The following is a 21,834-nucleotide window of genomic DNA, read 5'->3' on the forward strand; positions in this document are numbered from 1 at the left end:
TTTCTGCAGCACCTATCATTTGCAAGAGACATTTCAGCACACTGAGCTGCTCCTTCCAGTCATAGAACCTAAGGAGCCTTAGAGCTCCCTGCCTGTGGTTCACCTTGGGGTGGGCCTGCCCACACATGGTAGTCTCAGTTGTTCTCATCCTCAATTGCCTGTCCTCCCTGAAGGCTAGAACCTGCTCACAGCCATTTCTGGACAGCCACACAAGTCTAAATGGGATGAACTTCATCCTCTCAATGAGACCAGAACAGAAACCCTGATCTCTAGCCTGATTTGGGGGAGATATAGTTCTTTTTCACCTCTGCTAGGGCTCTCAAGGTTGCCTGATTAGCCACCAGTCACATTTCTCCAAGAAGACCACAGCATAACAGGACGCTAATGGCATGTTCTCCTTGTATTTCTAAACCTGCTTCAGTTAAAATGCAGGCATGACACCAACTTTCGTTTGCATTCTTCTATTCTGCCCCTTCAGATAAGGGCATGCAAGTAAGCTACTCACATGAACAAAGCAAACAGACTCCCTAGGAAAGAGGCTAGTGCCAACCATTTGGACTGAGATGTTGTGATGGGAATTCTGGGAAGTCTAGAGACTTTAGGACACTGAACTAGGCATAAAGCACTCTCTCCTTGTTCTGCCAGGACTGATCAGGACTCTGGGCTTCTCTTTTTAGCTGGATCTGAATAGGAGGGTTATGACTGAGTTAACTAAATCTATTCCAAGTGTAACATCGTTTATCAAAACTTCCTCTGGCACTATGCTTTTTGGGGCTAAAATACAGCCCAACCAGTTTCTGCTATATACTGCTGTTAACTCCAAACATCTCTTCAACTTGCTCCTGGAAATTCTCTTTGTGATGGTGTAGGCTAGCACCTTGGGACTTTGAATCACCTCCAACAAAAATCTGAGCTATGTAAAAACAAGTAAAGTAAGTCCTGGGAAGTCTATGGTATTATTCTGGTATCATATTCACTCTGGACATCAGCTGTGGCCAATCATAGAGCTCTTTTTTTTTTTCTTAGCTTCCAGGAATATAGATGTAACTGCCTACCAAGAAGATCTAAATTCAGATCCCTGGTCTAGAGAGTTTTTTAGTGCAGAAGGTACACCCCATAAGAGTCAGGAAACTGTCTTGGATCTGCTCTAACTTGCTGATCTTATACAATGACTTGCTAACTCTGAAGCTGATGCTAGTGGCTTATGATTATAATCCTAGCTACTCAGGAAGTTGAGATCTGAAGATTGTGGTTCAAAGCTTATGAGACTCTTATCTGCAAATAACTACCAAAAAGCCAGAAGTAGAGGTATGGCTCAAGTAGTACAGTGACAGCCATGAAAAAAAGCCAAGCAAGAATGTAAAGTACTGAGTTCAAGCCCCATTGCCAACACTAAATAAATAAAGACTTGCTAATTCTGCTCCTAAGTTTCCTTATCATCAAGATGAGGAAAGTGATGTCTTTCTGGGCACTAGTGGCTCATGCGTGTAACCCTAACTACTAAGAAGGCTGAGATCTGAGGAATGAGGTTCAAAGTCAACCTGGGTAAGAACATCTATGAGTTTCTTATCTCCAATTAGCCACTCAAAGGTGGAAGTGAAGTGTGGCTCAAGTTGGTACAGCTTTGATCTTGAGTGAAAAAGCTAAGGGACAGTACCCAGGCCCTGAGTTCAAGCCCAGGGGCGGGGGGGAGGAATACATACACACATATACTTACACTAATGTATACACACACACACTCATACATACATACATGAATAAGGTCTCTATGACATCTTCATTCTAGCTGTCCAGAAAAATATGTCTAACAAGGTTAAACAACATACACCTCTTTTCTTTTCTTTTCTTTTCTTTTTGGTCAGTTGTGGGGCCTGAACTCTGGGCCTGGGTTCTGTCCCTCAGCAGTTCAGCTCAAGGCTAGTGCCCTACCACTTGAACCACAGTGCCACTTCCGGCTTTTTCTGCTTATGTGGTGCTGAGGAATTGAACCCAGGGCCTCATGCATGCAAGGCAAGCACTCTACCACTGAGCCACCTTCCCAGCCCCAAACATACAACTCTTTCTAACAGACTGCTTATAACAGTCTTTCCAAATGTCCCATAGCCACAGTCATGGCCTGCAAATAAAGGATCATTCCTGCAATGCAACTGATTTACACAGACTCCACTTTTGGCCCACTGCAGCCTAAGCTCAGAGTGTATACTATGGCACTACTCACTGAGGCCTTTTACATTGCAGGAGAATTTCCTGCGTCTCTGTACTATCACTTCAATGTTTTCCTCTGCTGAGCCTCAAAGATCCAGGCTGGGAGAGCTAGGGACATGGAACTCCAAGGACTTACAAGCCTCCTTAACTTCCCAATATTCGCACCACTACCTGTAACATGTGGTGAGACTCCTAAAGTTGGTTTTCCCCTATGAAGGATTCAGCATAGCACAAGAATTCACTATGTAAAAGCAATCTCAGTGGGCTTGATTGAGATGAACAGATAACAGGAAGAGAGGAAGAGTCAAACCTGAAAAATATGCTTCATTTCATGAGGGCTTTAACACATGGGCCTCTTGGAATCTCTGTCCAGCTCAGATATTGCTGTGGACAAGACCTCACAGTGAGAGGCTTAGCAGAGCTGAGAAAATAGGCCATGGGTGACTCTAAGAACCAACAGAGAGAAACAAAACTACAGCTAGGAGCAAATGAGACAGGCCTTTGAGAGTAGAGGATTGAATCACAGAGACCACATCTGAACCTAGCTCTACCACTTACTAGTGCAAGTATGCAGAAAAGCAGTTCATATCTGCTCAAAAAACCACCTGCTAAATTTTTGGGAATTCTGCATGCAGGTTTGCTGTAGTTTGGAGGTTGAAATGCCAAAGTGTTAAAGGCTTGAATCCCTGGATGGTGCGACTAGGAGATGGTAGAACGTTAGGAGATGGAGCCTAGCAGGACTTTAGATAATTATGGGCTATTCTTTTAAAGAGGAAGTGTAAACTGGTCTCTTCCTTTCCCTCTTGCTTCCTGTTTCATGAGGTACAGAGTTTGCTCTGCCTTGTGCTTTTTTGCTATTGCCATTTACCACCCCTCTAGAAATACATAGCAATGGGCCACAACCAACTAACAACCAAAATAGAACTCTGTCTTTATAGAACTCCGTTCATTATCAGGCGATTTGTAATAGTCAGGGAAAAAAACTGACTAAAACCAGACTGTCAAACATACACATCAATCAATGTAAACTTACACCCACAGCTAAAAAACACTCAAACCTGGCCAGGTGGCCAGTGGCTCATACCTGTAATCCTAGCTAGTCAGGAGGCTGAGATTTGAGGGTTAAAGTTCAAAGCTAACTGGGACAAGAAGTCCATGAGACATTTATCTCTAATTTACCACCAAGAAGTCAGAAGTGAAGCTATGGGTCAAGTGGGAGAGTACTAGTCTTGAGCTTCTAGAAAAACCTCAGGAACAGTGCCCAGGCCCTGAGTTCAAGCCCCAGGGCTTGAACACACACCTCAAAACTTACTACCTCCTGTATGTTACTACATTTGACTGTACCAATGCTCTCACGATCATTTACACCTAATGTAATTCACAGTGGAAATACAATATAGCAATGCGCTGCTACCCATTATATCCCATATCTGTGTGGTCAGTGATATCATGTTGGTAGCCTGAAACCAGCCACAGTGGGAGTATTTGCACCACAGTAATTGGCAAACACTACCTATCATGTCTGTTTTTTCCCCTGGAGAGCCAGCGGTTAATTTACCAGCACATCACTGCTTATTAGCCATATGACCTCGGTGAGTTATTTAACTTCACAAAGCTTTCATTTCCACCTCTGTAAGGCGTTGATAATCACTGTCTCCTCAGAATTATTGTGTGGATTAGCTAAAGTACTGCAGGTAAAGCAGTTAGCACAGTGCCTAACTCACAGCAAACACTTACCAACATTAATGATCAATACCATTTCCTACGGGAATGACTTCTTTTTTCCAAGTGCCTACCCCAAATCCTGTAAATAGGACAAGACACAGACAAAAGGGAAGGCAGTCTGATCCTTGGACCAGTGAGTATGCATCTCCCAAGCCCTGCCACAACCCTGGGCATGAACTATGAAGCTGCTGTGCATGAGTCAGAGAAGGGCAGGAAGGCCTTAGTGTCCTAACAACTCTGAACTTAGTTACACAAATTAAGGAGCATTATTTCATAACACACAAGTATAAGTAAAATTAGGGAGGCCAAAGAATGAGGCTTACGAACTACTCAGGAAGTCCTATACACTTCCTGAATGAAGCTTGATCAATGGAAGGTACTTACTAAGCACAAATGGGGTAAGGCAGCCAAGTCCCCATTATCCTTGGTTGTAAAGGAAATGCAAATCAAAACAACCCTGAGATACAATCTTACCCCAGTTAGACTGGCCAACATTCTGAATTCAAACACCAACAGATGCTGGTGGGGATGTAGAAAAAAAGGAACCCTACTGCACTGCTGGTGAGAATGTAAACTAATATAACCACTCTGGAAAGCAGGCTGGAGATAACTAAACCTTCCCTACCACCCAGCCATACCACTCCTAGGCATCTATCCTGAGCATCTTAACCAAGACACATCAAGGACACCTGCACATCCATGGTCATTGCTGCACTGTTCACAGTAGCCAAGATTCGGAAACAACCCAGATGCCCCACAATAGATGAATGGATCCAAAAAATGTGGTACTTATATACCGTGGAATTTTATGCAGTGATTAGAAAGGATAAAATGACATTCACAGGGAAATGAAAAAAACTAGAACAAATCATGTGCAGCAAGGTAAGCCAAGATCAGAGAGACAAATAGTGCATGTTCTCCCTGATATGAGGAAGTTAGATTGAAAACACAATGGGATATCACCAAGTATTCAGGATTCTAGACACCCATGTACAGTGAGACCAAAAGAGGATAGTCTTAGGAGAAAAGCACCAAATTGTAATACCTAAGCACCTCTTCCTATGTACATATAATAATATACATATTGAAACAAACTCTAAAGCTAAGGAAACAAAGGAACTTTTCTTACTCTGTCTTACCGTTTTTTTGGATGACAATGTATTCTTTACCTCATATGTGGTGTATACACATTGGGGGAGGGCATAGAATCAGTGGAAAATGAGTGAAAATGTGCAGCAGCAGAGCACACTGACTGCACTGGACATTGATGAATGTGAACCATGCAACTCATGGGTGGAGATGGGAGGGAGGGAATGAAAGAATGAGGAACAGATGATACTAAGCAAAAGAGAAGTAATGTACTTATACCTGACACATATAAGGTAACTGCTGTATACCACCTCTAAAACAACAATAAAGTAATTTTTTAAAGTCTCCTTTAATCTTTTCTTGTCTTTTCTTTTTTGTTCCAGTCCTATATCTTGAACTTAGGGTCTGAATGTTGTCCCTGAGCTTTTTTGCTCAAGGCTCAAGGCTAGTGCTCTACCAAGTAAGCCACAGTTCCATTTCTAGCTTTTTTTAATGTTTAATTGGAGATAAGAATCTCACAGACTTTCCTGTCCAGGCTAGCTTCAAATTGCAATTCTAATGTCTCAGCCTCCTGTGTAGCTAGGATTACAAGAGTGAGCCTTCAGAACCCAGCTCTCTTTTATCTTTTTTGAAAGAATTCCTTTCACTTTTTCTTTCTCCTCATTAAAGCTGAAAAGGCTCAGTGGACCTGAGCTGGCCAGTTATAAGTATAGAGGATAGAAGGGTTAAACAAAGTACGAGAAACAGCCTGAAAGAGAGAAAACCTGGAGACAGATATGAACAGAGAATGGGAGAGACACAGGGGTGATGGAGAGATAGCTCTCTAGAGATAGCATATTTCTAATTCCATCAACAGCCCACGTGTCTTCCAGCCTCATTGCTTGGCTGTGTTCAGCCACTTTCACCTATTTTCCCTGTTGACATGGATAGAAAATTGAGCAATTACCCTTAAACTCAGAGCTCTCAGATCATCCAGATTGCTACACTTGCAGAATTAAGTCTCTGATCGCCCCTGGCTAGAAGTGGCTCAACTCAGCTTGTCCTTTAGGAATAAAAACACTTTCTGGTTGGCCAGAAGGGTTTATTATTCCTCTGGTTTTGAGTTACTCAGTTCTGTCAAAACTGGACCCCAGGATGTAAAGGGCCACAGCCCTTGTAAAAGGTGGAAGTGAGCCAATTGCTGAGAGCTGAAAGAGGAAGTCACTATGCCATCCAGTCCTGCACTGCACCAAAAGGCAATGGTTAAACAGAAACAGGAAATTGTTTCTGTTTTCAATCTCCTGCTTCCACAGACTATATTGTTTTGTTCCAGTACTGGGCTTGAACTATGAGTGCTGTCACTGAGCTTTTGTGCTCAAGGTTAGTGCTCTATCATTTGAGTCACATATCTACTTGTGGCTTTTTGGTGGCTAATTGGAGGTAAAGGGTTTCATGGACTTTCCTGTTTACGCTGGCTTTTAACTATGATCCTTAGATCTCATCATTCTGAGTAGCGAGGATTACAGGAGTGAGCCACTGTGCCTGGCTGAGACTACTATTTTAAAGTAGCATTGAGAATTCAAGGCCTTTCTGGGTAGCTAGGATTACAGGAGTGAGCCACTGGTGCCTGGATGAGAATTCAAGGCCTTATCATTTGAGCCATCTCTAGCCTTTCTTGTTTTTTAGCTTACTTTTTAGGCAGAATTGCATTTTTGCCCAAGGCCTGCTTGGACCTGGATTGTCCTACCTAAGGCTTCTAATACAGATGGGTCACAGGTGGGTGTCACTACACCTGGCTTATTTGTTGAGATGGGTAGGGGTGTTTTCACTAATTTTCTGCCTGGACATGGATCACCAAACCATGATCTTTCCAATCTCTACCTCCCAAATAGCTGGAATTAAGATATAACCCACTGTGTCTAGCCCTAGAGTCTCTATTTACTTTTTAAATTTTATTATTATTATTTTTTTTACCAGTCCTGGGGCTTTCACTCAGGGCCTGGGCACTGTCCCTGATCTGCTTTTGCTCAAGGCTAGCACTCTATCACTTGAGCCACAGCACCACTTCTAGCCTTTTCTACGTATGTGGTACTAAGGAATCAAACCCAGGGCTTCATACATGCTAGGCAAGCACTCTACCACTAAGCCACATTCCCCACCCCTTAAATTTTATTATTAAGTTGTATAAATAGATTATAATTTCATAGGTAAGGTTATGAGCACAAAGCATCTTGATCAAGGTCAACCCTTTCATCATTCTCTCCTTGGTCTTCCCAGGTTCATAAGTCAATGTATTTTTATTTTGTTTGAAAAACAACACAAACCTGTGACTCTACTAAGGGAACAAGTAGGTTTCCTTACAGGCATTTTCAAAGCTGAGTATGAGGGAGTCATTCTGGGAGGCCCCTGCCTACTGGACATTCTGAGTTCAAAGCAGCAGCCTTTACTAGCCAACCAAGTAATTCTCTGAGCAAAGTTAATTCTAGAAATGTGTTCTACAATATATAACATATGATTCATACTGCATAATGGATTCTAAACATTCATATACAGTGAAAATGGGGTAAGTCATGTGTGAAGGGTGACATATGGCAAGACCACTGCAAATGTTGAGTTGGGCTACAGAAAATGATACCTTAGCTGTAGCTCAAGGAATCTTCAGGAGGCTCAGAGGCCTCTGGAAGACCTTTGGACTAACTCTAGGGCATCTTACCTCCTCCATCATCTGATCCGTACAGGCTCTTCTGTCTGAGGCGACGACTGACCCCAAAAAAGAAAAAAGGAGGGAAAAAAAATGAGTTTCAAACCCAGAAAGAAGAGCCTCAGTTTTTACCGTACCCATTCTTTTCCCAAGATAAAAATGTTTCTTGACTTCTCTTCCTCTATGCTCTTGGTCAAATCTAATTTGATAAATGAGTTTACCATGGTGCCTGCCCTGGCATTCAACAAACCATTCTATGGGGAATCATCACACAGACTATGACAAAAATGCTCCTCCTGCTCCTGGAGGTAGAAGACTGGGTGGCCCTGCCTTTACTACCACCTATACCTACAAGCCTTCTTTCCCTTTTTTTTTTTTTTTTTGGATATAAATCTTAGGTAAAGGCCTGATTTAGAAAGCTGGCATGCTCTGGAAATCTGTATTATTATAGCAGAAAGAAAAAATCATTACCCCAATACCTGGATGTACCATTTTAAAAGCTACATAGTGGGGCTGGGAAGATGGCTCAGTGGTAAAGTGCTTTGCCTAGCATGCATGAGGTCCTGGGTTCAATTCCTCAGCACCACATAAGCAGAAAAAAGCTAAAAGTGGTGCTGTGGCTCAAGAAGTAGGGCACTAGCCTTGAGCTGAAGAGCTGAGGGACAGTGCCCAGGCCCAGAGTTCAGGCCCCATGTCAAACGACAACAACAACAAAAAAAACCCTACATGGGGGAATATGACACAGACATTGGTGCCAGAGTCCAGATCTTCAGTTTAGGAGCATTACCCAAGCTCTGGCTTCACTATGCATAATTCTAGCGCCAATTTATACTTATTCTTTAATACTGTGTTCAACTAGGCTGAAGAGAATGACCACCAAGACTGAAAGAGCTGACCAAGGTCACCAAAGGATATTTAAGATCAGTGGAAACATACTCTTCTATCTCTTCAGGAGCTTTCTTGACCAATCTGAAAAAAAAGAAAAGAAGGTAAAGTTTATGAGAACTTATGAGTGTCATGTATCATGGTAGGATCTTGAGGAATGAGAACTGTGGGGGTAAACTATGACATACCAAGGGCTTGATTTGCCTGAATCCCTCCTTATGGACCACGCCCCATAACCAGCATGAATGAACTAGAGACACAGTAGAGCCTGCTTACAACCTTATATCAGTGTAACCCCAAATTAAATCATTGAGTTTCAGTGCAGATTTAGCATGAAACTTGAAGTTCAAGTAGATATCATGAATGGGACCATTAGCAGAACATTTTCTTACAGCAGAGGCTCTGGGTCTTGTTTTGTGCTGTTAGTTATCAGCACATATAGCTTCCCAGGAGCAAAAGAGGAGGCGCTGGCCATGTGGTTTAGGCTGCAGTCTCAGCCAGTGCACTTCTGTCTCATCTGCATGAAGGACCACAGACCACATGGCCAGCACTGGGTAAAGGGTGAGCCTAAGACATTCTATGAGAACCAGGATGCTGGGCTTGCAGTAATTGATTTCTGAATCAGCTGATATGAAGAAGAGGCAGACAATGACTATGTACTTTTATGTCACCGTTACTGTCAGCATCCTCATGATCATTATCATCACCATCATCATCACCACCACTATTTGAGATGTTGAGGATTAAACCCAGGCCCTCACCCATGCTAGGCAGGGTACCCTACCACTGAACCACACCTTCAGTACAGAATGATACATTTTAAACAAATTCCCAGGCAATTCTAATCTATGAAGGTCACTACTGACATTCTGAAAAATACTGATGGAAAGTCTAAATAAGACTGGCAATTGTTGACTGTGTTTAAAGTTGGGTTTGGGGGTACATGGTGTTTATATTTCTTTTTCTTTTTTTCTTTTTGTGTGTGTGTGTGTATCTGTTGTGGTGCCTGAACTCTGGGCCTTGGTACTGTCCCTCAACTCTTCACCTCAAGGCTAGTGTTCTACCACTTGAGTCATAGCACCACTTCCAGCTTTTTCTGCTTACGTGGTGCTGAGGAATTGAACCCAGGGCCTCATGCATGCAAGGAAAGCACTCTACCAACTGAGCTACCTTCCCAGCCCAGTGATTACATTTCTTTATGTCTGAAAATTCCCACAATAAGGGAGTTATTATTACAGTTGTTGTTGATTTTGGATCAGAAATCTAACACCATGATGAGCAGAGGTAAAGGGTGGTGTCAATGTCATATGGCCTAGCAGTAGGATGCTCTCAAAGGCCCTTGACAATGGCCTTACCAATAAGAGCTGCAGTGGAGCCAGCCACTGATTTCTGCAAGATATAAGTTATGCCCTACAAGAGTCTAACCATACATTAATTGTCCATCAGTTAAAATAATTTTAAACATTTGAAATTATAAATGGAATACTTTTCATGTAATTTAGTGATGACCCATTCTGATGCCTGTTCTACGTCCAAGGACTATGAATGCAGACTGACTACTGAGGCCGTGTCTGGGTAGGATGATGGAAGGCCCTTTGTCTTATTTCCTCTCATGCCCAGGGATCATTGTATCTAACTGTCCTTGTCAGTATGTAATTCTACAAACCCACTGTTCAAATGACTCAACCAATATGTAACCATGGGCAGCAGTGCTTGGATAAAAATGGGCAAGAGAAGAACAAGACCAAAGAGTCTGGGCAGACCAGACCAGACCAATGCCCTCATTGTATACCAAAATATATCCCTGCTAGCATGTAGTTGCTCCTTTCCTGAGCAATGTGGTTCTGTCTGAAGGAAAGAATGATAGTGTTATTTGGAGAGGAGAGCAAATTGTTATTTATCAACTTGATACCCAAATGGGGCAAGTTTAATATTCTGATTAATTGCTGCACAGCCCCTATCCTTTTCTCTCCTCTAAGTGAGAACTCAAGAACTTCGGTTACCATCCACCAGAGGAAAGAGAGAAGAAAATGGCAGCCCTAAGCAAGGCAGCAGGATGCCCTCAGGTGGCGTGCTTGTGCGGGCGCTCTTTCTTGAGTTCATTCTTGCATTCCCACGCTCTACCCTCTCAGAAATGACAGATTTGGGGGTACCTTTTGCTTGCGAGAAGCAAAACTTAGTGGGATGAAGCCCCTATTCCTGCTCTGGGTCATGGATAGAAAACTGGCCACTTTGGAGCCTTGTGGAGTTTGACCTGGACCACATTACTGTATATTCTTTTGAACATGAATTCACTGCCACAACTGGGAGCTTTTGTACCAAAGTCCAGATATCTGGATTCTTTCAGCAAAAAGTCTGGCACAGTGGAACTGCAAAGAGAAGCCTGAGTTCAGGTGGTCCGGGAACTCCTTTCCATTGAGGCCCAAGACTAGTTTTAAGTCACTGAGTCTACACTGTAAGTTTTCTGAAAGGTGACAGAAGACAAGTGGGTTAATTCCTATACTGCACAGTAAGAATGAATGTGAGAAAGCCAAGACTAAAGGGAAAGAGAACTGGTAGAGGGGTCTGTCTCCAAAGCAATATGAAAATGCAATAATTCACATATGTATCCCAAGAAGATACTCTAAAAGAAAATCCTCTGCACAGTTCTCTTTATCTATCTGGTCCCCAAAGGCATTTCAGGAAGCACAATGACACAGAGCCCAGAAGACCCTAAATCTAGCACAATGTTTCTTAGATTACAGGTCATGACCCACTAGGGAGCTATGAGATCAGTTGAGCACACTGCTATTTTCCTTTCTTCTTTATTTCTTTTTTCTTTCTTGGTCTTTATTTTTTAAAGCATAGAAAAGAAGTATATTTCAAATGGTCTAAGTATTATGGAAACTCCTTGCTTTTGCATACATACATACACACACATAAAACCTATCATAATAATATGTATTTTAAATTGCTAATGACAGGTTACAAACAAGAAAACAAACAAAGATAAAACACAGTGGTCCACAACAGCCCATCAGAGTATGTAAACAGAGGATTTAGGGCTGAGGTCCTATCTCTCACAGATCGTTGGGTAGAGGCTGAGATAATATTCTGATTAATATTCCTCACACAGACACATCTTTCCTAACTGAGGAGAAGAGGCTGTGGTTGCTGGGGCCTGTGGGTGGGTCCCAGCACTGAGGCACGCAATCTGCAGAGATGTGCTCGGCATGGCCCCAGGCTTCCCCATCCACCACTGCCCAGGGGCCTTGAGCTTTGTTTCCAGAAAGGGCTAACAGAGAGCTGGGAATTTGGTGGTGGACATAATAATACTTGTGAGGCCCCCTCACACCGACAGTACTTGTCAACTCTCTAACGACTTCCACACCTATCAACACTACTCTCTCGTTGAGCTCTGGGAAGAGCCCTGTGTATTTAGGAGTACCATTTACTAAGCAATGAGAGGTAGATCACACAGCTAGTTAGTGGTACAGCTGAAACCAGGTCCCCTTCTCTGACTCACACCCTCGGCACCCTCGGCCCAAACACACTGCCCTCAAGCCATCCCTAGAGCACCCAGACCTCTGTTTGTATTTCCCCTGCAGACAGTTCCTTCTTGACTCTCCCTACTTGTAAGAAGACAGTTTGGAGAATTGAAAGCTGGAGAGAATCTTTTAAACAGGTAATTCTTAAACCAGTGGCACATGACAGAATCACACTTGCAAGGCTTCATCAATGGCCATGTGATAGGCCCCCTGAGGTAGTAATTTCTAGAAATGGGCCGTAGTCACAGCTATGAGAATCAGTGCCCCAACCTTATTCCAGATCTGAAGCTGGACACTCTAGTTGCTAAGCAGCAAAACAGAAACCTGCCTGCCTTCTCCCGAGGTGCCTCCTTGCTTCTGCTGGCAGTGTTAATGAACGTCAACTTGACCTGGAGGGTGAGATGAGGAGGCAATGGCTAGGGGGCCTGAAAGGCCCACGGGGGAAGCCCGGATGCCTGAGCTGAGTTCCTGAGACTCACGCCAGAGTACAAATCAAGTGGGAGCCCAGAAACTTGCCACCACAGCAGGCCAGAGAAATTCAGATTGTATTAGGGCCACGTGTTCACTAGCAAAATGGAAAGCTCCGAGGTTGCTGAACCAGCACCTTGAAAAGTAAATGAAATGCCAGGTTCCTTTTTAAGAGGCCCTCCATCATGTGCTGAACCTCTGCCTTTGGACAAGAGTAAACATCCTTTCTCACCTCCTGCCTTGTGGACTTGCAGGTAACAGGAGTAAGGACGCATAGGTGTCTTCCCTCCCTGCTGGTGAAGGTCTCTATCTAGACTGTGGCTTGTCAAAGGGAAATCACGCCATCTCTTCGTGGTACTTTGCAAATAGAAACAATTGTCAAAAGCCACTGGCACTCTTTAAACACATACTTCTCGTGCAAAGCTCTATTACTTAAGCCAGACCCCAGTCTTTGCGGTTTTACATACTTTGTCTTTGAGATAGAGTCTCACCAATTGTGCAGGGCTGGCTTCAAACTTGAGATCCTCTGACCTCTATCTCCAAAGTACCTGGGATTACAGACATGCACCACTATGCTTAGCTTTGGGTATGTCTTTAAAGTTGTCTTTCTATTCCCACCTTCATTTAAAGCCCAGTCCCTCAGCTCAGCAGTTTCCTCTTGTTTGTTCTCTCTCTCCTTTCCTTTCCCTCTCCTCCCCTTCCCTTCCTTCCCCTTTCTTTGGAACAGAATACAAGGGCTTGAACTCAGGGACTTGGTACTGTTCCTAAACTTTTTTGCTCACGGCTAGCAGTCTACCACTTGAGCCACAGCTACAATTCTGGCTTTTTGCTGGTTAACTGGAGATAAGAGTCTCATGGACTTTCCTGCCCAGGCTGGCTTCAAACTGTAATCCTTAGATCTCAGCCTCCTGAGTAGCTAGGAATAAGGTGTGAACCACTGGAGCCCAGTTCCTTCCTGGTTTTCATCCTGGCTCTTCTCTGACCTGAACTTAGTTTTCATTTTTTCCTCCTGGATTTGATCACAGCCACATCCCTCCAACAACCCCTGGTACTGGAGATTGAACTCAGGAGCGCTACCACTTGAGTCATAGCCTAGCCCTTTTGCTTTTAGTTTGTCTTTCAAATACAATTTTACTATGGTGGTTCTGGACTATAATATCCCTTCTTTAATAGTTAGGATCACAAATATGTGCCACTATGCCTAGCTTGTTGTTGAGATAGAGTCTTGCTCATTTTTCTCAAGTTGGTCCGGGACCTCAATCTTCCATTTACACTTCTAGAGTAGTTGAGATTACAGGCTTGAGCCACCATGCCCAGCCTTTGACCTCAAGGGAAATATCCCATTCCCAGGGTCTCAACAGCTCTTCCAAAAAAGCAACGTGGGGCTGGGAAGGTGGCTCAGTGGTAGAGTGCTTGTCTTGCATGCATGAGGCCCTGGGTTCAATTCCTCAGCACCACATAAACAGAAAAAAAAAAAAGAAATACAGAGCTATATAAAACACTCTCACCTAATTCATAATAAATAAGGCAACATTTCAATTAATGTAATTAAAAAAAAACACCAAAAAAGCAACGTAGAAAGGGTGAGGGCTGAGGATAGCATCTGTCAGCATTTACTGAGTTCACTAGGCACTGAGAACTAACAGTATATTATTTATATGTTGCTTTTATTATAATAACATATAACAAATATATATGATCATGTTATCTCATTTAATTCACTGTTTCACAGGTAAGGAGACTGGAGCTCAAGACAGGTACGGTAACTTGCCAAAGGCCACACCACCAGGAAAGCAGTAGTGCTGGGATGTAAGCTGGGGCTGTGGGGCTGCAAAGCCCCGTTTATAACTCTTTCTGACAGAGCCGTGGCAGCCCTACACAGACAGAAATGTCCTCCCATAGTCTCTGCTTCAAATCCAAATAATCCTTTCCATGGATGGGGATATTCAATGGAAATTTCAGCTTATTGCAGGGCTACAGCTTTGTCAGGGCTGATGGCTAGTTAGCACTGCTTTAATTGTTTAGTGTGTTATTATATAAGTTTATTTATAACCCAACAGCTTATATTACTGAAGAAGAAAAAAAAAAGACCCTTCCCCTCCACACTCCCTCCCTTTGACATTTCTTTTGCTTGCATGCAACCTCTTTCTTTGGCATTTAGAGACCATGAAGACATTCTTCTGGTCGGCTGAGGGCAAGTCTGATCCCATAGTTTGTCCTGTGACTGGTCTACATGAGGCCCAGGAGGCTGTGAGGTGGAAAACCCTGTCCACCTGCCTGCAGAATCTGTCCTTGCTGTCCTCTGACTGCAGCAGGGACCTGGTCTGGCCATCATGATCAAGACACACACAAAAGGCAGGATCAGTGAGTGGCTATGACTCCAACTTCAGGGACTCTGACTGCGTGCTCCTAGGAGAGGCTCAGAAAAAAACTTCAGTCCCTCTGCCACCAGACCCAAGCCTCAAGTGCTGCTTCCGGGTTCTGAGAAGAGGCTGAAAGCAGCCCTGACTCAGACATCACCTCAGCTGAAATGTTCCTCTCGTGCCTAATGGAACACTGCGCTGATCTAAATGGAGATAAAGTACCGTGGCTCAGAGGAGAGCCAGGATGCTATCTTTATGCAGCATGACAATGTTCAGTGGTTAATTAGACACCGTTAACCTATTTTAGCAGGGGACATAACTGGGATAAATGGGGAGAAGTGTCCTTGAAGCCAGTTAATATCCATAGCCCACACCAGACCCTAGATTCACCTCGCTGCTCCAAGACTGAATAGGCTCCATGAAGAACCAAGCACTACTGAGCACAAGCACGAGAACATAGCTGGCCCAGAGCAAGGTCCACCAGCAGCTCACCCCTCACACAGCACGGCTTCTGACCAAGGAGGAAGGAGAAGGGTCTGGACAAACACTAGCTACTACAAGTTGTTGCAATGAGACAAACAAACTATAGGAGGACATTCATCTAGCTCTGTTGTAAAAAGATGAAATTCTGCAGCCAAAAGCCAAGCTCCTAAAGGAAAATTGGCTAGGGGAACAGGAGGACCATGATAACCCTAAGCCAGCAGCAAACTACTTCAAGGTTTGCCTTGAGATTTCTGATTTCTCCTCACTTTAATCTTTTCTGAGAGCTAGACTGCCCATCCTCTCTCTCCTCAGTTCCTACTTCTTGCCATTCAGGTGTTGGGCATCCAGTACAGATTAGTTTGCTATTATATATCCTTCCTCCTTAGAAAGACAGGCAAGAGGCAGGCACTGGTGACCCATATACTTGTATTCGTAGCTATTCAGGAGGCAGAGACCTGAAGATCGCCATTCGAAGCCAGCCCAGGCAGGAAAATCTGTAAGACTTTTTATCTCCAATAAAACTACCAAAAAGCTAGAAGAGGAGTTGTGGCTTAAGTGGTACAGCAATAGCCTTGAACAAAAAATCTCAGGCTGAGTTCAAGTGACAGAACAGAAAGAAGGGGTGGTAGTGGTGGCATCCAAGTTTGAGCACTTGAGGCTCTGCCATATTCGATAGCATTTAGCCAGCATAGTTCATAGTGTGTCCTAGCAAGCCTTGTCCTTTTGAAGGTGGTAAACTACAAGGCAATTCCTGAGTGTAGTCTGCCCCCTGCTGGCAAAATTAAAAACTCCTAAGGAAGTTCACCACAAGATAAAAATAAATTCAAACACTAAAAAAAAGTTTTAGATGGGTGAGAATGTTGAAAAGGGTGACAGTGATCAAGACGCATTATATTCATAAACTGATCTGCTAAACGCCAACTCCTTTGTATAACCACTTAAATAGAGTAAAATAAAAACAAAAAGTTTTAATAACTATCAACAGTTATGGAATCACATTATGTGTGTATATGTTTAATATCAAGAAAAGGTGGCAGGGCTGGGAAGGTGGCTCAGCGGTAGAGTGCATGCCTTGCAAGCATGAGGCCCTGGGTTCGATTCCTCAGCACCACATAAACAGAAAAAGCCGGAAGTGGTGCTGTGGCTGCAGTGGTAGAGCGCTAGTCTTGAGCTGAAGAGCTGAGGGACAGCGTCCAGACCCAGAGTTCAGGCCCCATGACCGGCAAAAAAAAAAAAAAAAAAGAAAAGGTGGCAGAGAGTTCAGCGTCTAGTCTTTAAGTATCTCAACTGAATACAGTTTTACTCCAGAAAGTTTTACTTCAAGGTGCTAGGAATTGAGGATTGTTTGCTCAGTATTTTACAATTTCCTGAAAGAACATAACAGAAATAACACTAATACTTCCTTAAACTCATACTTCAGGATCTGAGAGACCCCATACCACACTGTAGCTGTCAGGTGGGTATGGAAACCTAAAGCAATCTCCCTATGTTCACATTCAGTTGCCTGGTTTGTGCTGCTGGTTCCACTGTGATTAACTTCCCACGACAAGCAAGGCTGATGTAAGCAAACTGTCACCAAAGAGCAAACTAGTGGCTCTTGGTAGAGGAATCTGGGGAGGTTTTCTGGAAGACTTGCCAAGGGAGAGATACACTTGTTAAACAGGGGTCACTGGAGTGGGCCAGGTGTGTGCAGAAAACAACAGGGGACCTGGTGAGGCTGAAATGCAGGCAAGGTAGTGGCTGAAAGTAAGGATGGCATCAGAGCTGGCTGGGCCGGTGGGCAGACTCACACATGGTGCTGCACAGGGAATCAGCTCTATAAATACACAGTGACACTGGTCAGGGATCAGGAGGGATCTATGGGCTGGAAATTAAATTTTCACTGAGTTCTTTCTTTTCTCTTTTTAGCTACCAAATAAAGAGACATTTCTATGACTAATAGGAAACTCGCCCTGCACTGAAGTCTACGTGTGAAGAGTGGGCCACTAGTGATGCATATTTGTATTCCTAGCTACTCAGGAGTCAGAGACTTGTGGAATGCCATCACAAAGCAGCTAAGTGGAACTGTTTATTCCTCTGCTAGAGAAAGAATAGCGAGGAAAGAGCAGCTGGGAACTGCACTAGGACATCGTTTCCTTTCTGCCCACCATGACCAGGATATCTGTTCCTGCTCTGAACTTTCTGCACAGACTTCCTGTAGATTTTAAATACATTCTTACTTTTGCTTTAGTAAATGTACTTAAAAGAAATGGAAAACAAACATAACCAGTCAGTTATAAAAGCTACACATTTCATTTTATTATAGTCTGAGCCTATAGCTTCTTTGTTAAAAGGGTGAGGGAAATAACTGGCACACTAGCCATCCACTGACTTTTCACATTTACATGCCAGAGGGACTGGTGTGCAAGGAAGAGCATGGAGTCACCACTGTGTGGGTGAAAGGCTGGCAACCACAGCAAGTCAGGACAAACTTCTCAGCGCTTCTTAAAACTTTGATTGCAATTCCTTTGTTTATTTTTGGTGGGCTTTTTTTTTTTCTTCTTGGTACCAGTCCTAGGACTTAAACTCAGAGCCTTACGTGCTGTCTCTGAGCTTTATTTTTTCTCAAGGCTAGTGCTCTACCACTCAAGCCACAGCCCCACTCCCTGCTATTTGGTGGTTAATTGAAGATAAGAATGCCATGGACTTTCCTGCTTAGGCTTTCAACTGCGATCCTCAGATCTCAGCCACCTGAGTAGCTAGGATTATAGATATGAGGTACTGGAAATGCCTTTTCAATTACTGTATGGAATGGATGTTTTACTTCTCCTGGAGACTTTCCTGCTTGGTAACGGAAAAACCTGTAAAGATTTCCTTAGTAATGAACCTATTGTTTTCTCTTTTGTATCCAGAAATACACTCATGCAAACGGCCTCACCCAAGTGTGAGGTGTGCAGAGAAAAGGTCTGCTGCCCTCACAGGATCCCATCTGCCACAGGCCATGAACAGAGCTGTGTGTGATGGCCCCTAGAAAACTCAGCGCCTGTGACCTGGTGAATCCCTGGCAAATGCCATCCAAGGGCGTCTGGCACTTCAAACCAGGGTCTTGCATAATGACCCCAGGAAAATGGAAAACACTGGCTGAGGCTCCAGAAACCAACCCTGGTGGGGGCAGTGTGAGTCAAACCCACTCAGTCTTAAAGACATCAGGTGATGGGAGGGGGGTCTCCATTTCCTGCAAATATCTATGCTCACACATGCCCAAGCTGCTTCTATTCAGACTGCTTTCAGTTCCTTCTCAGTAAAGGACTAAAAAGAAAAGGAAAGGGAGGTGTGATGTTCACAGATGCATTTTATTTTTTGAGAGAGCTCGAATCCATCAAAGGGAGAACAAGGAGATGACTTCTGTAGGGAGAATTTCCACCCATGGCTGCATCTCTCCTCATCCCTCCTGGCCCCCAGCTGCTCACACCACAAGGCAGCCCATCCCCCTCAGCAGAGGCTGGCTGGCTCAGGGGAGTGCAACTTTTTTCCTTAAAAGTTTTTTTTTTTTTTTTTTGTTCAATAAGATTGCTTCATGTGATCAACATCTCATTGCTGTGAGGGTCCCCGAGGATAGCAGTAAAGACGGTTTTATTCTAACAGACTCGCTCTTGCACAAATAGGACAGTGCGTGGCCTTTTCATGAACTTGAGATGAATGTGTGCAGCTCTCAAGGTTTGAGAATAGGCAAGAATGTGAGGCACATTCCATTACACTAATTAGCTGCATGACCTTGGGCTGTAGGGCAAGGTGACATTTAAGGGCCTTTCTAACTCCAAGATTCCATAATTCGGAGTCACTTAATGTCCCTAGGCATCATTTTCTCCATCTCCAAGCTGAGGGGCCAGACTCCCCTGCTCACGGCTCTTCCCCAGTTCTGCCCAAGCTTCTTCCTCCTCTCCTCTCTTTTGCAGTAGCTTGAATCCGGGTTTGAATTAGGGACCCCACACTTGCTAGGCAGGTGCTCTACCACTTGAGCTCCACCTCCAATTCTGTTTAGCTTTAGTTAGTTTTCACATAGGATCTTGTGCTTCTGCCTGGGCTGACCTTAAACTGTGATCCTACTACCTATGCCCCCCACACACACCAGCTGGGATGACAGACATGTACCACCACACCTAGTTGCTTTTGCTAAGGTGAGGATCTTGCTAATCTTTTGCCAATGCTGGCTTCAAACTGTGATCCTTCTGATCCCACCTCTTGAATGGTCCCAAGTTGGTGGTGTTTGTTACAGCAGCACAAACAAACTAAGAGAGATGGCCTGGTTGCGTTCAAGTCAGTTTTATCATTCTCTAAATGTGTACTCTTCAGCAAGCCACTCAAAAAAGAAACTGCAAACCTGATGAGAATACCACACTCTACTTATATTTGTATGTTCATTATGGCAAAGCATTCAGCATAGACCCCTCCTGCACTAGCCTAATGATGAGGATATATACTGAGCAATGCATCATTAGGTGATTTCATCTTTCTGCAAACATCATAGAGCACGTTTACACAAACAATCTTACACGCAGTGTGGAAGCACTGTGCTATGAGATCTGTCCTTGACTCACACATCGTTACACAGCATGTGACTGAACACAGCACACAGGAAGTAGCAACAATGGCTTCCTCCACTGTTATAAATATTCCTACTCCAGACTGCTGGAGATGCTGTCTTCCTCACTGGTCCCAGCTGCCCGCTGCTCTCTCTGCAAAGTGTAGCCTCCAGCATTCACAGCTTGTGCCTCTCATTTTGTCCCACCTCTTACTTCACTTTCTCTATAGCTTGGTTCCTTGCCTTCATTTCAGGTGCTTTTGTTTATCACCATCTGAAAAGCAACTACTCTAGTTTTAAATCTTTCTGAAGGATTCTCCTATGAAGCTTCTGGAATTAAGTAAAGTTGTATCTGCGCTACTTAGCTCACCTGTGTCACCTGACATCATCTTTAAATAGAACATTCTTACCCAGTGATTCTGAATTTTCATGGGGTCAGACCACAGAAATGGCTTGCTACCTCCCCGAAGCCATCTCCTGGTCCACTGTCTTCATTTAAACTCTAATGGTGGGGGGGGGGGGGCGGGGAGAGAAGGAGGATGAAACTGAGCTCAATAAAAAATATTCCAGCCTCTCTTGCTTGGAGAGAGGCTGACTAATGACAAAATGGAGCAGCTCCGAAAGAGCTTCTTTCTCTACCTTGTCTCCAAACAACAAACTTGCAAACAAGACCTTCACTTTTACTGTCAGTCATTCCCAATTCTTCCTGCCTGGAAGACAAAAGTGAGACCTGGAGGTGCAACCACTATTTCACAACTATGAGGTATAATTGTGGTGACAACAGCAACACACTAAGAATGGTAGGGTGGGAGATGGATGAGCTCTGTCCCTGCCTGCACTGTGAGTTGCTGAGCTCTGGTCCTCTCTTTCCTGAGACCAACACCTTGCTGTGTAAGCTTTTGTTAATGAAGTTTTGTTACTTGTGGGTAGATAAAGCCCAACTCCACAGCTGGTCTAGTGGGTTCTGGGGGCAAATGCAATCCCTGTCTCATCCAGAAGGGAAGAGAAACCTATGGAAACCCCAGCCTTAATCACAGTTAATTTTTGTACATGATCTCCAGACAGAAAGCTATGATTTGAAGTGGAAACACCAGAGGACTACAGTTCTCAGGATACAAATGAGAGACATAGTCAACACCTGCCAGAGAAAAAGTCTCAGACTTGAGACAGAAAATGAGCAGAGGCTGTCCACATCTTCATCTACAGCCTACAGAGAGGACTCCGGCTATGCAGAACAGAATAGGAGAGCCCTTCAGAGTGGTTTTCCGTGATTTACAGTAGGAAAGTGTATGCCGGGTTTCCTAGCTCACAGTTGCTAAATTCTTGGGAGTTTCCAAGTTGTGAGGATCTTTCTGTATACCATGAGACTGCCAGCTAAGGGTTCTAGGAGAGCCTCAGGATGGGGGGGGTGTAGGAGAGGGGAAGAAGGGCTGGTGACCAAAGCAAAGGAAGTGTCTGTGGGGTTGAAGGGTTGGAACTTCCAGTCCCAGTTCTCAACCCCTCATCCCTGACCCCCAACCTCTGATGAGGTGAGACAGTGTACACCAAGGCCCAGTGATTCTCATGCCCAGGTATGAAGCCTCTATAAACACTCTAAGGAGTAGGTTCTGACAGTTTCCAGAACAATATGTATCCTATGACAGGAGAGACCTTCCAGAACAACATGTATCTCATAACAGGAGAACAGCGCAGCCCAATTCCATGGGGCTTGAAACCCTGCCTACCTTCATACTATCTCTATCTCTCCACCTAAGGGCTCATTTATATCCATTCAACTTGCATTTCAATAAATCAGCAATGGAGAGCAAAGGGTTTCCCTGAGTTCTGTGAGCCGCGCCAGCAAATTAA

General features: G+C 43.9%; 1 protein-coding gene across 2 annotated transcripts in view; it reads right to left on the reverse strand.

Moving 5' to 3' along the window:
• Positions 1–21,834, reverse strand: part of Ift43 (intraflagellar transport 43) — a 75,221-nt gene that overhangs the window by 10,255 nt on the left and 43,132 nt on the right. For both annotated transcript variants that reach the window (XM_069990256.1, XM_069990173.1), the window contains exons 4-5: positions 8,636–8,668; positions 7,712–7,758 (exon numbers count right to left, since the gene is read on the reverse strand). In XM_069990256.1, the coding sequence (XP_069846357.1) occupies positions 7,712–7,758; positions 8,636–8,668 (80 nt within the window). The remainder of the gene's footprint in view (positions 1–7,711; positions 7,759–8,635; positions 8,669–21,834) is intronic.

This window comes from Dipodomys merriami, unplaced genomic scaffold, assembly GCF_024711535.1.
Source record: "Dipodomys merriami isolate MVZ:Mamm:240054 unplaced genomic scaffold, mDipMer1.0.p SCAF_1, whole genome shotgun sequence".
NCBI lineage: Eukaryota > Metazoa > Chordata > Mammalia > Rodentia > Heteromyidae > Dipodomys > Dipodomys merriami.